Source organism: Sinocyclocheilus grahami, unplaced genomic scaffold (assembly GCF_001515645.1).
Source record: "Sinocyclocheilus grahami isolate Dianchi unplaced genomic scaffold, SAMN03320097.WGS_v1.1 scaffold47.1, whole genome shotgun sequence".
Classification (NCBI taxonomy): Eukaryota; Metazoa; Chordata; class Actinopteri; order Cypriniformes; family Cyprinidae; genus Sinocyclocheilus; species Sinocyclocheilus grahami.
The window spans coordinates 4705829-4720025 of record NW_015505226.1 but is presented as its reverse complement, the minus strand read 5'-3'; the positions used below and the strand labels follow the sequence as shown (position 1 = coordinate 4720025).

General features: G+C 36.6%; 1 protein-coding gene across 1 annotated transcript in view; it reads left to right on the top strand.

Moving 5' to 3' along the window:
* The window catches only part of mta3 (metastasis associated 1 family, member 3), a 39715-nt gene that overhangs the window by 7286 nt on the left and 18232 nt on the right, over nucleotides 1-14197 (top strand). Inside the window, exons 4-7 of the mRNA XM_016268779.1 lie at nucleotides 2534-2627; nucleotides 7755-7881; nucleotides 11681-11744; nucleotides 11862-11979. Of these exons, the coding sequence (XP_016124265.1) occupies nucleotides 2534-2627; nucleotides 7755-7881; nucleotides 11681-11744; nucleotides 11862-11979 (403 nt within the window). The remainder of the gene's footprint in view (nucleotides 1-2533; nucleotides 2628-7754; nucleotides 7882-11680; nucleotides 11745-11861; nucleotides 11980-14197) is intronic.

Below are 14197 nucleotides of genomic sequence, written 5' to 3'. Positions count from 1 at the left end.
TTTATAGCCTTTTCTCACAGCAGCCAGAATAATTAAATGTATCATTTTGATGGCGGATTATAATCCATAAAGGATTATGTGTTTATGAAACACATGTGAATGAAATGAAATTATATTCCAGTTATAAATGTGCTTCTGATTACAGATAGCCTGGGATTACAAAGATTTGTATTTTAAAGAAAACCAGTTCGAAGGGAGGATAATTTGCTTTTTGGGTTAATATTTCTTTAATATGAAAATTCGAAGAGTATGACAATTAGATTAGACTGTGCAGAAACTGAGATCTATATGCTAATACACACTATACTCATAGTCAACAGTGCTGATGTTGTTAACATTAATCATTTGAGAATAAAGTATAACAATAATAATAATTTGAATGGTTTGATGTGATATGAGCCAACCGGTCTTTAGATTTAATCACCATTGGTAGCAAGATTTATGGTAATGCTTTTTTCCTCAGTTGGTCAGAACAAACGTGGCAGACTTGTTACTTGTTCATATACGGTGAAAATTCTTATTTGGGTCATATTCCAAGACGTAGGCTAGAATCTGTGATTTTGAAGTACAGTAAATATCCACACATACTCCTCAAAACATTAGATTCATCCGAGCTGGAGCCGTGCCGCTGCACAATCCACGCAAGCTAGATAATTCCGTACACAGCTGCAATTCCAGGTTTTCAAACAGAGATGGCGACAAAGAGGCAAAACTTACGGACTGCAGCTTTAAGAAATTTAATAATATGTAAAACGTAAAACACCTCTTAGTCTTCACTATATGAATTAAATATGCATCTATTCTTATTAAAACTACTTAAGTTATTCAGTTAAGGGCAGTTGGGTTCTTTTTTGCCGTTTTTAACTTTAAACACATCCTGCACTTTTTCTCTTTCATGCATGTTTCTTTATTGCTGTAATGTGTCATAAACTTTTAACCAGTCCTTTGCTGTGCGGATATTTTACATACTGCGATACACAACGTAGCCAATCAATTTTCTATCATTACCACTAGGGGTGTGCGATATATATCGTCTGCAATAATATCGTAATTGTTGTTTTAACGATGTGCGATTTGACATTGAGTACTTTGCAAAAAACATTCAAAACAGAGCACACGCATACATTACGTGACGTCAAAGTCCCTCTTTGGTGAAGTCTAGACTAGTGCGCATTTAGAGTGCGTTCTTTCACTGCATGATTCAGTCTAATAAAATGCATTTAGAATGATCTAAAATTCAAGACATAGGGGCAGAAAATGTATAAATTTTTAACACTTCATATAGTTAATTTCACACGAAGGGTGCCGTTTTTCTCCAAGAATTACCATGATTACAAATGAGATATTGATTTTTTATTTTTTTTTTAACAACAGTTCAATAAACAAGAAGTTAATTAAGACTAAGATACTTACATTTTCGACACCGTATTGCCTGTTTTTGCACTATTTCGACAACAAAATAATTCCAAACAAAGCCACCGCACTGTTTTGCCTCTGAGCAACATGACGGTGTTTCGTTCCCAAATGAATCAACATTTAAATGATTCGGTTCAATCGCAATGACCCACTTAATAACAATGACTTGCTGCCACCTGGTGGTTTTATATCACATTTAAAGTTGCTTTTTATTATTTAAGTTCAAATATCAGTATTCAACGTTTTATGTTTAATATATCAAAACATTATTTATGCATTTGTAATTTCAGGTTAAATGCATTCATGTCTTGCATTAAACAGTGTGTAAATTCATCTAAATGCAGCTTCTGTGTTGATTTCATTTGCTTGGTAACAGCCCAAATGTCTTATTATTCTTATTCACTAATTAAATGTAAGAATTTGACTCAAAAGATAACGGACCCTTTTAGAGAAAATGGCTTTATAAAGGTACAAATGCCCATAAAATGTAAAAATCAGTTTAAACTTGTTGGAAAAGATGACTTTTTATCAGTGTGAACTGACCACCACACAGAATATGAAGAATATCAAAAACTTTAGGAGTCAGCTGTCCACGGCAGTCTTTAAGGGACCAGCACAATAACACACTCAGCAAAATATTGTCTAATTATCGTTATCGATAAAAACCCAGAAAATATCGAGATATTATTTTTTTGTCAATATCGTACACCTCTAATTGCCGCAATACATATTGTCATATTGCCCAGTCCTATTATATTGTAACTGATTGTATTAGAATTTTTAATTGATTGACAGCCATAAATATTTTGTAATATAATCTATGATTATCTTGTTGAACTACTCGGTACCAAATTAAATCTTGTATTTATCCGGTGTAAATTGTCTCATGCTCCTTTTAACCTTGTCTGCTGTTGTCGTTTTTTCCCCGATTACTCCTCAGAGGAGTGCAGACACAGCAGGTGTTGATAAATTCAACACTGCACTGCTGATTAAACATAATAGACTGCAACCTCAGGTTCAAGCTTTTTCAGTATTGATTAACAGAGGTGTTAGGTTCACGGTCCCCAGATACTGTATGAAGTTTCCTCAAGGTGACCTTATTTGTCGCTCCTTTCAGACTGCAAGTGGCAATGTGGAGGCAAAGGTGGTCTGTTTCTACAGGAGAAGGGACATCTCACAGAGCCTCATCCAGCTGGCTGACAAACACGCAAGTGAGTGAACACGAGAGTTTTCCAAGGCAATGTGAATGTTATCGTCAAGGAAACCAAGGGCGGTTTGTGACGTGGCATGCATGAGTGGTCATTAGCATGATAATGATAAGTCATTTGAAATTGCTCATGTATATGCGTATGCGTCTGTCTTCTATTGCCTGTGTAAGTTAGCAGGAGAGCTGTAATCACTGGAGTTACCAGAACCAAATGCCCGTTATTGGGCAGCAGGGCTTTCTGATTTCCTGATGTTTCAGGGGCCCTCAACAAATTTGTCTTGATGAACTGGTCACAATTAGGGGTCGACCGATATTTGTTTTTCAGGGCCGATACCGATTATTACAGATCAAGTAGACCGATATTTTGAACCGATATATGTCTGGTGTAAAAATATTTTTTGATGTCAAAATTAAGAATAACAAGGGCTTTGACAAAAACTGCCTTCCCTGGTGTTGATTGAGTTTAGTACTACCACAGTAAACTCTTTATTTTAAAGAGTTAAACTCTTTATTTTTTGGCAAACAAAGGGTTTACCATTAAAATTAAAACATGGAAGAAATAGCATATTGTGTGATTATTCTTTTAAACAAAAGTTGTAATAATTGTTGTAGTAGTCGGGTTAGAGAAAAAAAAGATCTTTTCACAGAATTTTTCCTCGGGCCAAACCCCATTCCACACCCATACCTGTCACACACTCGGTTTAAGAGCAGTGTTTTTCTTCTTGTAATCAGGAGCGCTTGTCCTCCTAATTAAAAAAATTAAGGAGCACCTTCTGATCAATAATCAAAAATTCTGACAAAAAATTTGCCTTCCTAATATGAGGTGAAGGGATTTACAGGGGTATTTTCTTTTTACCTTTGTAATGGCATAATTTGCATCTGTCAAATTAAAAAAATTATGTTTATAAGCTTTTTAAAATTTCTATTTAAAACAATATAATAAGAAGTAGAATAAGACAAATAAGTTACCAATCGTGAAATTAGTATTAAAGGGGTCATATGATGCGATTTCAATTTTTCCTTTCTCTTTGGAGTGTTACAAGCTCTTGGTGCATAAAGAAGATCTGTAAAGTTGCAAAGACTAAAGTCTCAAATCCAAAGAGATATTCTTTATAAAAGTTAAGAGTCAGCCACGCCTACCTAAAACGGCTCGTTCTAACACGCCCCCACATGTCTACGTCACAATGTGGGAAGATTTGCATAACGCTGCCCAAATGTTCACGCAAAGAAAGAAGGCATAACTTTTATTCTCGCTGTAGTATTGTTGTTGCCGCCACCATGTCGTGAAGGCGCAGTGTGCTTCGTTGTGAAAGCGAAACTACTTTGTTTGGCCTTCCAAAAGAGGACGATATCTGCTTCGCCATGCCTGGAGCTGATCCGTGCTGGTTGCTGAGGAAATACAACGACTTTGCGCTGTGAATTGCCGGCTGTTCTGAATCACAGATTCTAAGTAAATTTTTTATATTTAAAGAGTTTTTATATTTCATATTTTTTATATTTAAGAGTTTTTTGGGCAGTATAGAGTAGGGCTTGTTGTTTGTCATTTCTCCGATCACAAATGCAGACATTTCAGTTTTATGTTTACGTGGCAGTATAAGTCATAATAATCCATAATTATGTCCCCACTAGATGCAACGAATGCCTCGTTTATAATGGGTTTTCATGTTTTTGAATCATCGCTCCGGCCTGACAGGCCATCATCACAATATGGTAGGGGCGTAACATTTCCGTCACATGGTTGAGGTGTTTGGCCAATCATAACGCACTGTATAGCTGGCCAATCACAGCACACCTTGCTTTTCAGACCGATGAGCTTTGTAAAAATCGACACATTTCAGAAAGGCGGGCATAGAGGAGAAACAATAATATACAGTATGTGGAAAATAATGCGTTTTTTGAACCTTAAACCGCATAAACATTTCATTACACCAAATAATGTTATTTTTAGCAGCACCATATGACCCTTTAAGGAAAAGCATAGTCTTTTGATGCACCTGAAATGCTAAATGTCAGTTTAAAGCATTTTCCTCTGGCAGATGTGCTTATCCAAAGTGACTTACAGTGCATTCAAGGTATACATTTTATTATATGAATTCCCAGAGAAGCATCATGCTTTATCAACTGAGCAGCAGGTCTGTACTCATTGCTATCAAAAATACTGCACTACTTTGTCCAGAGTTCGTCAGTGTGCAGTTCACCGCATGAGTACAGCGCATTTCTCTTTATGTGCCTTCTCCTTGAAAGTGTGTTTTGTTCTTATTACCAGTAAAGGCCATCACTTCATTCCTGAGCCTCTCATCTGCCTCTGCCGGCAGTGAGACGTGAAGAGGCACTTTTGACACCTCTTCCCCATCTGTGCTCCCACACAAAAGCCTCCTGAACAAGTTCTCTTCAGATTCCATTTGCTCATAGAACAAAATCAGGCAGTACTTGTTTATTGAACTGTTGTATTAAATCAATATCATGAATGAGTAGAATTATTATTAATAGAGCAATCCCGCGCCGAAATTCAAGTTGTGCTCTGTGTTCTCTGCTAATAACCCGACTGAATGATGCGAGCGGCGTTATGTTGTCAGTAAGAAGCTGCAGCCGTGGCGGGGATGATTTTTGGTGTGCCGACAGAACAACAACAATGCGCTACATGTTTCTTTTCCCCTCATTTTTTCCAATTGACGGAAAACTTTCATCCCTGAGTAATATTATGTATATCATACTGCACCACAGTAATATATTTCTGATAATTTCTTTAAGCTAACCCGAATTTATATTTTGACGAGTTGCCATGAGGCACTTGTTTCTGTAGGTCTGTGTAAATGATATGAAGATAGTTTTACTCCAATGAAACTGTCAAATGCTCATGAAGTGACTCTCAGAGGGAGTCAGAGCAGTTCTGGAGATGTTGTTCATGTATTTATGTCCTCATGTAGTGAGACGACAGAAGCTGAAATCACCGCGAGCGTCGCACACTTTGTATGTGTAGAAAAGAAAACCGGCCGTCTGTGCCATTCACAGAGACACGCAGAACATGCAGGATTCATATTTAAATAGTATTTTTGCGGCTAAATATTTACAGATACTAATCCATATCGCGACTCTATTTAAGTGTACTGACCTACTTTTGATTAATTCATCCACACTTTGACAAATTCCGTGACATTCCGCGTCATACAGTAAATTCCATTTAAATGACTGGATTCTGCGATTCCGTCCGCGTTTTCCACATCGCGGAAATCATAGATAATATTGTGGTGTTTTGCAGCTTCGGTGTAATGTTAGTGGATTGTGATTTAATGCAACTTAAGCAACGTCTGCTGCTGCCTTACCTTTGAAAGACAACTGATGCGTGATCACTGATGCAGCTCCAGTTAGCAAGCGCTTTCGGAGTAGTGATGTCCGGTTCGCGAACGAATCGTTCGATTTAACCGGTTCTTCTTAGTGAACCGGTTGAACCAGTTCACCAAATCGGACTGAATCATTTGAAACGGTTCGCGTCTCCAGTAAGCATTAATCCACAAATTACTTAAGTTATTCACTTTTTTTAACATGGTTGACACTCCCTCTGAGTCGAAATAAACCAATATCCCGGAGTAATTTATTTACTCAAATGTTTTAATTGACTGATGTTATGATTACTGACTTTATATTTGAATGTGTTAAGCCCCCGATAGACTTGACGCCATTACGTCATCGCCAATGACGTTATTACGTCGAGCGTAAAAGAACCGGTGAACCGGTGTTTTCAACCGGTTTATTGAATCGAACTGTCCGAAAGAGCTGGTTCGCGGAAAAGAACCGAACTTCCCATCACTATTTCGGAGTGAGAGTGAATTCCGCATTGATGAGTCGGACTCGTGACTCCCAACAAATCAGATGGGCGGTGGGCGGAGACTGCTGTAGGCCACAGAGTGGGGAGTTCTGACAGGCTGCATCAGAGCCAAATAGCGCGTTTCAAAATGAAGTTATTTTATCGGCGAATCGGTTTTGAAAATGACGATATCGATAATCATAAAAATGCTTAATTTCAGCGCCGATAATCGGTCGACCCCTAGTCACAATATATGACCAGTTTTGCTTGACTCAGTGTTTCGATGTTGACTAAATGAAAGACTGTAGGAAAAGGATAAGTGAGATGAATCTGTGGGCTTGATGTCTAAGACCACCACTAGGCTTGATAAATAGTAGCACAGAATGTGGTAGTCTTCACATGCTTGCATAATACTGTATCATTTCCAATAAAGTAAACAAAGCCGACCTGAACAGTTTTTGTCGCAGTTTCATTTAGTTGGTTAGACGGCAGAGATGTATTTTTTTAAGCTAAAACAATCTAGTCAACCTACTGTAGTGAGTGTAGGTCACACTGTAGTGTGTGACCTCTCTTTTCACACTGTTTTTAGACAAGTGCCAAATCAAAATCAATTACTGTTATAAAATGGATAGTTCTAGCTCTGAAACAGTAATATTGTGAAATATTAGTACAATTTAAATATGTAATTAATTCCTCTGATGCAAAGCTAAATATTCAGCAGCCATTACTTCAGTCTTCGGTATCACATGATCCTTCAGAAATCATTCTAACATGCTAATTTGCTGCTCAAATTTTTTTTTAAATTATTGTCAATGTTGAAAACAGTTAGTTATGAAAGTGTATTGTTGAAGAGTGTAGCTTATAGCTAACCATATACAACTGACCTGTGCTGTCAAAGATGTCAGGTGCTACTGTTTTTATTACTAAGTATGTTATTTTGTTGGATTTTTTTCCACAGTATTTTATTATTATGATATTATTCATCATTGATTTTATTATTAATTTTCTCAGGTTTTATTTATATAATACGGATTATGAAAATCAAAAAGTCATGGTACTCCAAAGTCTACAGTTTGCACTAAATTACACTTTAATCATTTATGTTGGTCACAACACAGCACAGTAAACACCAAATGACAATAAGTAGTCTTCTTTAACATATGCTTTGTGTATGCAAAAAGTATTTGCATTCGACTGATTTGGTTGCTCTCCTCTTTTAATGTGGCCTCTAATGCAAATGGTCTGTAAAGTAAATATGTGTTTTTCTTATTTATATGCTGTATGTGTTGCCATGTCTTTGACAAATTATTAATTCCCTGTGTACAGAGGACCTGGAAGAAGAGAAGGAAACCCCCTCAGAGCCTGAACTCACTGAAAAACAGAAACATCAACTCCGCCACAGGGAGCTTTTCCTTTCCCGCCAGTACGAATCCCTCCCCGCCACACACATCAGGTAAACCCACCCACACATCCAATTGCTTCTTAATATCTGATAGACCAAAACGTGCCATTTAATCCTCAGTTCACATTTTCAGGGGGCAGTTAAGGTAAGATAACAGCACCCATATAGCACAACACAACCCCAGCCCACACCAGGCTGGGATTCAGTTCCGCATCCATTCTTTAGCTGGCCAGTGGCACCCCAGGGCTTTTGTAGCACCCGCTGTGATTCAGGTGATAAATGCATTAGCAGCCTGGAGCTGGGTGGCAGTGGTTTTAATCAAAGGAAAGCCTCCTATGAGAAACATTAGTGGTGGTGCCGAGGTTTGGAGAGGCCTGCTGTGCACACTGAAATTGATATCGGCCTCCAAATAAAGGAAATGTCACTCCCTTTCTTCTTTCTTTGTTTAATTTTTTCTTTTGGCTTCTGTGATCCATAAATATTGAGCAGTCATTGCAGGGGGCTAGCTGGCCTTTACAGGGGAAAATGTATTTTATGTGGAACTGAACACATGTCAAGACTGAGTTCAATTTGATTCATTTTGTTAGCTTTGTCACCCAATATAGAAGATAAATTCATGTGTGAACTTAAATTCGGCATACATAAGAGTCAGTCTCAATTGTGAATTATGCACCAGCTGAATTTGAGTTACTGATATGATATTTGCCAATGGTAATTTTTTATGTTAAAATATTGTCTCCTAAGCAGGACTATATGTTATTTTCCACTCAATCACAAATGAGGGAGTCCTGGGGATATTTTAATGTTTTTTTAAGTGTTTTAAGTAGTTCAGTTGTTTTAAAAATACAGTAACCTCTTCTGTGATAAGCTACTTTGTCCTAAAAGTGGCAGTGTATTGGTACCTTCTAAATAAATAAACCAAAAAAATATGATGTCTGTTTAATGTTGTTCATCTTTAGGTTTAATGTAGGACACATTTATTAAGATTGTTAATATAACTAAATTATAATTTAATAAATGATTGCCATTCAGTGCAGTTAGCTACATTATATTATCTGGTAGTGTGGCTATTATATTTTACTTAAAACTTACTTTCTTTTGTGGAACACAAAACCACTGGATACCATTGACTTCAGTTGTATGGACAATAAAACACTGCACAATGAATCGTATTTTAATCGTGATCACGATTTCTGCTTCTCTCAATTAACTAAACATAATCATCTCCGATATTTGCCCACTGACTATTTATCCTGTAAATGTTTAATTTACATTTGCGTTATCTTGCATTGGTAACAAGCCTCCACATGCTTTTGTGGTTGCGGTTGCCAGATGTCAAGAGTTTAAATCCCCAAATCAAAACCCCAATTTTTCATAAATCGATAAATTTTCTGTCCAGTGGTTTACTTAAGCTTCCCAACCCAGCAATCACGTGCACACACTCTCTCTCTCTCTAAATTATGGAAAAAGTGCTGATGAGCTGAAAACATCAGTTAGGGCTGCACAATTAATCGAAATTAAATCACAAAGGCGATAAATCGCGATTAGGCAGAAGCTGCGATTGTCATGCGTATCATTCAGGGAAGCACGGTTCTGTGATCAACAGTAAATCTCCATCCGAAGGCCAGAGGGCGCTCTCGTGCTGAAACTCCAAATACGCCTCACAGAAGAAACCCAGGAAATCCCTATAAGTTGCTGAATAAACAGAAGATTTAACTGCTTTGATTAATTCAGCGTGACTAATAAACACACGACTACGACAATATATGATTTATCTGAGTTCGTCTTATTATAATTTTTATTATAATAAAGTATATAATTATGCAATGCTAATTGACATAGCCTTTATCGCTGCTTAGAATACTATGAAATATGTTGCGTGCCTTATTCTGTGTAAGAAGCCACATCATCTCACAGAAGGATTTATTTCAAACACTCGACTGATGTTATGAAGATAATTTGGAGTAAAAATTAAATGTTATTAAATGTGGTATTTTCACGTGCTTTCAGATGAAGCAGCATTTAATACACATTGCCGTAGTTCACTGACAAGCTATGCAAACAGCTTTCATAATCGCAGAATGATTTTTTCGATTTCATAAATGCATGATTAAATCATCTGCAATTTTGCGTAGCTTGTCAGTGAACTACTGCTCCATGTAGTAAATGCCGCTCCATCTGAAAGCACATGCTGGAGATTTACTACTAATCACAGAACCGGCTTTACTGACAAGATGCGCATGACAATCACATTCGATTAATCGTGCAGCCCTAACATAAAACAGACTAGCTTTATTTAGGGCTGGACGATATGGCCAAAATTTATATCACGATATATTTCTTAATTTCGGTCGATACGATATAATTCCGATACGATATGAACCATAATAAAAAAGCCTCATAAAAACAGCCAAGAACGGCCACAACTGATGTCTGTACCTACAAACTTATGAAAAATTAATTTGCCAACTCTATGAAACCTACTCCTATAAAACTATATAATATTTTAGGAAAAATAAATAAATGTTCACCTTTTATTGGTATTTAGCCTTCATACAAACAAGAAATGTGAAATCACTGTCAAATAAATCTCAGACTCTCCTTATTAATATTAATATTAATATTTTTTACTTCAAACTATAGGCTAACATACCAGTCAAAAGTTTTTGAACAGTAAGATTTTTTTATGTTTTTAAAGAATTTTCTTCTGCTCACCAAGCCTGCATTTATTTGATCCAAAATACAGCAAAAACAGTAACATAAACAGTAACACACAAAAGCATGGTGCTGGAAATGGGTTTATTATTGAAAATGCAAACTGCTTGTCTGCCAGCAGGAGGCGCTGTGAGAGCGGTGGAACTAACGGTTTCTCCAGTAATGGCTGTAAACAAAGCAGCTCCGCTCATGAAAGCTGCTTTATCAGATAAAAATGTCATAACTATTCTGAAGACAGTCGGTTCCCTTCAGAGATGCACTCATATAAAACACCCGCGACGCGTTTTGATTTTGAAACGTGCAGTGCTCATGTTTATTCAACGAAGTCAAACGCCACAAATAAATCAATGTATGGGAAACACTGATAATGTATATCGAAATATCGGAAATGTGTTTAAAAATCATATCACCGTTATTGAAAAAAATTATATCGCGATACATATTGATATTGAATTATTGTCCAGCCCTAGCTTTATTACACTTTTGTTTGAGCAGAATATATTTCAGTAGAAATCACTGAACTCCAATTCACCGGTAAACATGTGAATTGGATTTCAGTGATTTCTACTGAGATATTCTGCTCAAACAAAAGTGTAATAAAGCTAGTCTGTTTTCTTTCGCACAGTTGTTCATGCTGTTTGCTGCGACTGTCCCTATAAATTAATTTCTTGTAGCTTGGGAAGCTCCAGTTTCAAAAGTAGCTTTCCTTACATTGCAGGTTGTATATAGATGTGGCAGTGTTCATGGTTAAACGCTCATTCGGAGGAGCACAGAGTGATTAGCATCAGTTTTCCACTCTCCAATAGCTCCATAATGTTTTTGTTCAGAGCTTTCTCATTGTCTGTGTCTGTCTCTTATCTGTTTCCTCTCTGTGCCCTTTCTCCTTTAATTTCCTGAATTTTATTATAGTCTTCTCACCCATCTGCTCTTTTCTCACCTTTTCATCTTTGCTCATGTCACCATCACACACTCACATATTCTTCTGTAATCTTGCACCTAGTGCCTCCCCTTCCTCCTCTGTTTTACTGTGCTGTGGATTAGAGGATCTGTGGAGACAGCTTGATGCAGAACATAACACATGGCGCTGCGTGTTTAATCATTTATTATCTTTTTTTCTTTGGGGTGGTGGAAATAGGGGTAAGTGCAGTGTGGCCCTCCTGAACGAGACCGAAGCTGTGCTCTCCTACCTGGATAAAGAGGTACACAAGTTCTTTCTTTAAATGCTGTTTTGTATCTTACGTTGAATAGATGTCTAATTTAAGTATTTTTTTATCCGCTGCTTTCGCTCTTTCTTTCTTTCTTTCTTTCTTTCTCAGGACACATTTTTTTACTCATTGGTGTACGACCCCACACAGAAGACACTATTGGCTGACAAGGGGGAGATTCGTGTTGGTCCACGCTTTCAGGCTGATGTCCCTGAAATGCTACAGGAAGGTTAGTGTGTTTTATTTATCATGGATGTCAGTTAATTTGAAATATTATGAATATTTTGCTGTACTGTTTTTGTCTCCGTGATGAAGCTCCAACTAGAGTGTTTAGTGAGGGTACAGTCAATAAATCAGAATTGTGTTTGCTTGGATGGTCCAATGCATCCATTTGAAAAGGTTTTCTGAGACTGAGTTGGACAATTGCCACCAAAATGAACAGAAATACCCCCCAAATCAAGATAAGGAGGCCCCTGCACAAGTGAACTACATCTGTTACGACGGTTGCAATTAAAGTGAAATGTGAAAATGAATTTGCAGCATTTCATTTAGATCTGCTCACATTAACCTTTTTTTTTTTTTGCAGTGTTGAGAAAAGAATCTCACATTCGTTTGAGTGTATAAATGCAGTGGCCAATTTAAGAGTTTTTTCAGTGCACACGCTCAGTGACTGAATTGTGTGCACTCACTGATTCTCTCCTCATAAACAACAAAATGTAGATACAGTGTAAACAAGGGATTAATTTCCCATTGTAGACCGCTTCAGTGATTATAATGGAGTACATAACTCAGTGACCTTGTGCTAGCTAGACTGAAGTCATGGACTGCTTCAGTGATGGGGAATGTTCTTTTGCTCGCTTCCTGTATATCATTTATTCCCATTTTTAATAATAGTTTTGTTCTTCATGCTACTAAGAAAACCAATGTGAAGTCTTGATTTTGTAATACATAAAAAGCAATACAATACGCATGACAATCGAAGCTTCTGTCGAATCGCGATCTCGATTCCATTTCGATTGATCGTGCAGCCCTACTTCAGGAGTTTCGAAGTCGTCATCGGATTGGTTTAATTCTACAGGATTTCCCGGGAGACCTGTTCTTTAACATTTCGCCTGGAAACAAAAATGCTGTGACGCCAAACCCCCTCATGTTAGAAGAAAGCCGTTGTGTTTACGACTGTGACAATGAGTGCTTATCGGGATCAAATAAATGCTGGATTTTCAAAAGTATGTGAAATATGAAAATTTGCTGAATACACTCTTTAAAATACATCCAAGAGTTTTACACACTGGTCTGTTATTGTGGGGATATTTCCACGGCTCTAAATTTGATGCTGCACAAAACAAAACGTGATTGGTTGCTTTACCTGTCAGTCATATGGCCTCTTGGGTGGTCCTAGGGCTGGACGATATGGCCAAAATTTATATCACGATATATTTCTTAATTTCGGTCGATACGATATAATTCCGATATCAATATGAACACAATTAAAAAAAGCCTCATAAAAACTGCCAAGAACACCCACAACAGATGTCTGTACCTACAAACTTATGAAAAATTAATTTGCAAAGTCTATGAAACCTCTTCCTATAAAACTATAAAAAAAAAAATATTGTTAGAAAACAAAAACGGCACAAATAAATTAATGGTCACCTTTTATTTTTATTTAGCCTTTATACAAACAAGAAATGTGAAATCACTGTCAAATAAACATCTCAGACTCACCTTATTAATTACTAATATCTTTAACTTCAAACTATAGGCTAACATACCAGTCAAAAGTTTTTGAACAGTAAGATTTTTTATGTTTTTTAAAGAATTCTCTTCTGCTCACCAAGTCTGCATTTATTTGATCCAAAATACAGCAAAAACAATAACATTTTGAAATATTTTTACTATTTAAAATAAATGTTTTTTGTTTGACAATATTTTAAAATGTAGTTTATTCCTGTGATTTCAAAGCTCAATTTTTAGCATAATTACTCCAGTCACATGATCCTTCAGAAATCATTCTAATATTCTGATTTGCTGTTAAAAAAACATTTATTATGTTAAAAAGAGCGTAAAATTGTTTTCAGGTTTCTTTGATAAATAGAAAGTTCAGAAGAACAGCATTTATCTGAAATATAAATCTTTTGTAACATTATAAATATCTTTATCATCACACATATGATGTGATTTCAATTTTTCCTTTCTCTTTGGAGTGTTACAAGCTCTTGGTGCATAAAGAAGATCTGTAAAGTTGCAAAGACTAAAGTCTAAAATCCAAAGAAATATTCTTTATAAAAGTTAAGAGTTAACCATGCCTACCTAAAACGGCTCATTCTAACACGCCGCAGTGGTTAAGTTGTATTTACAAGACTATTCCAGAACAGTTTAACCCAAATATCCAGATGTGTGCAGCACATTTTATGGAGGACTGTTTACTGATCCTGGGAGAGTTGACT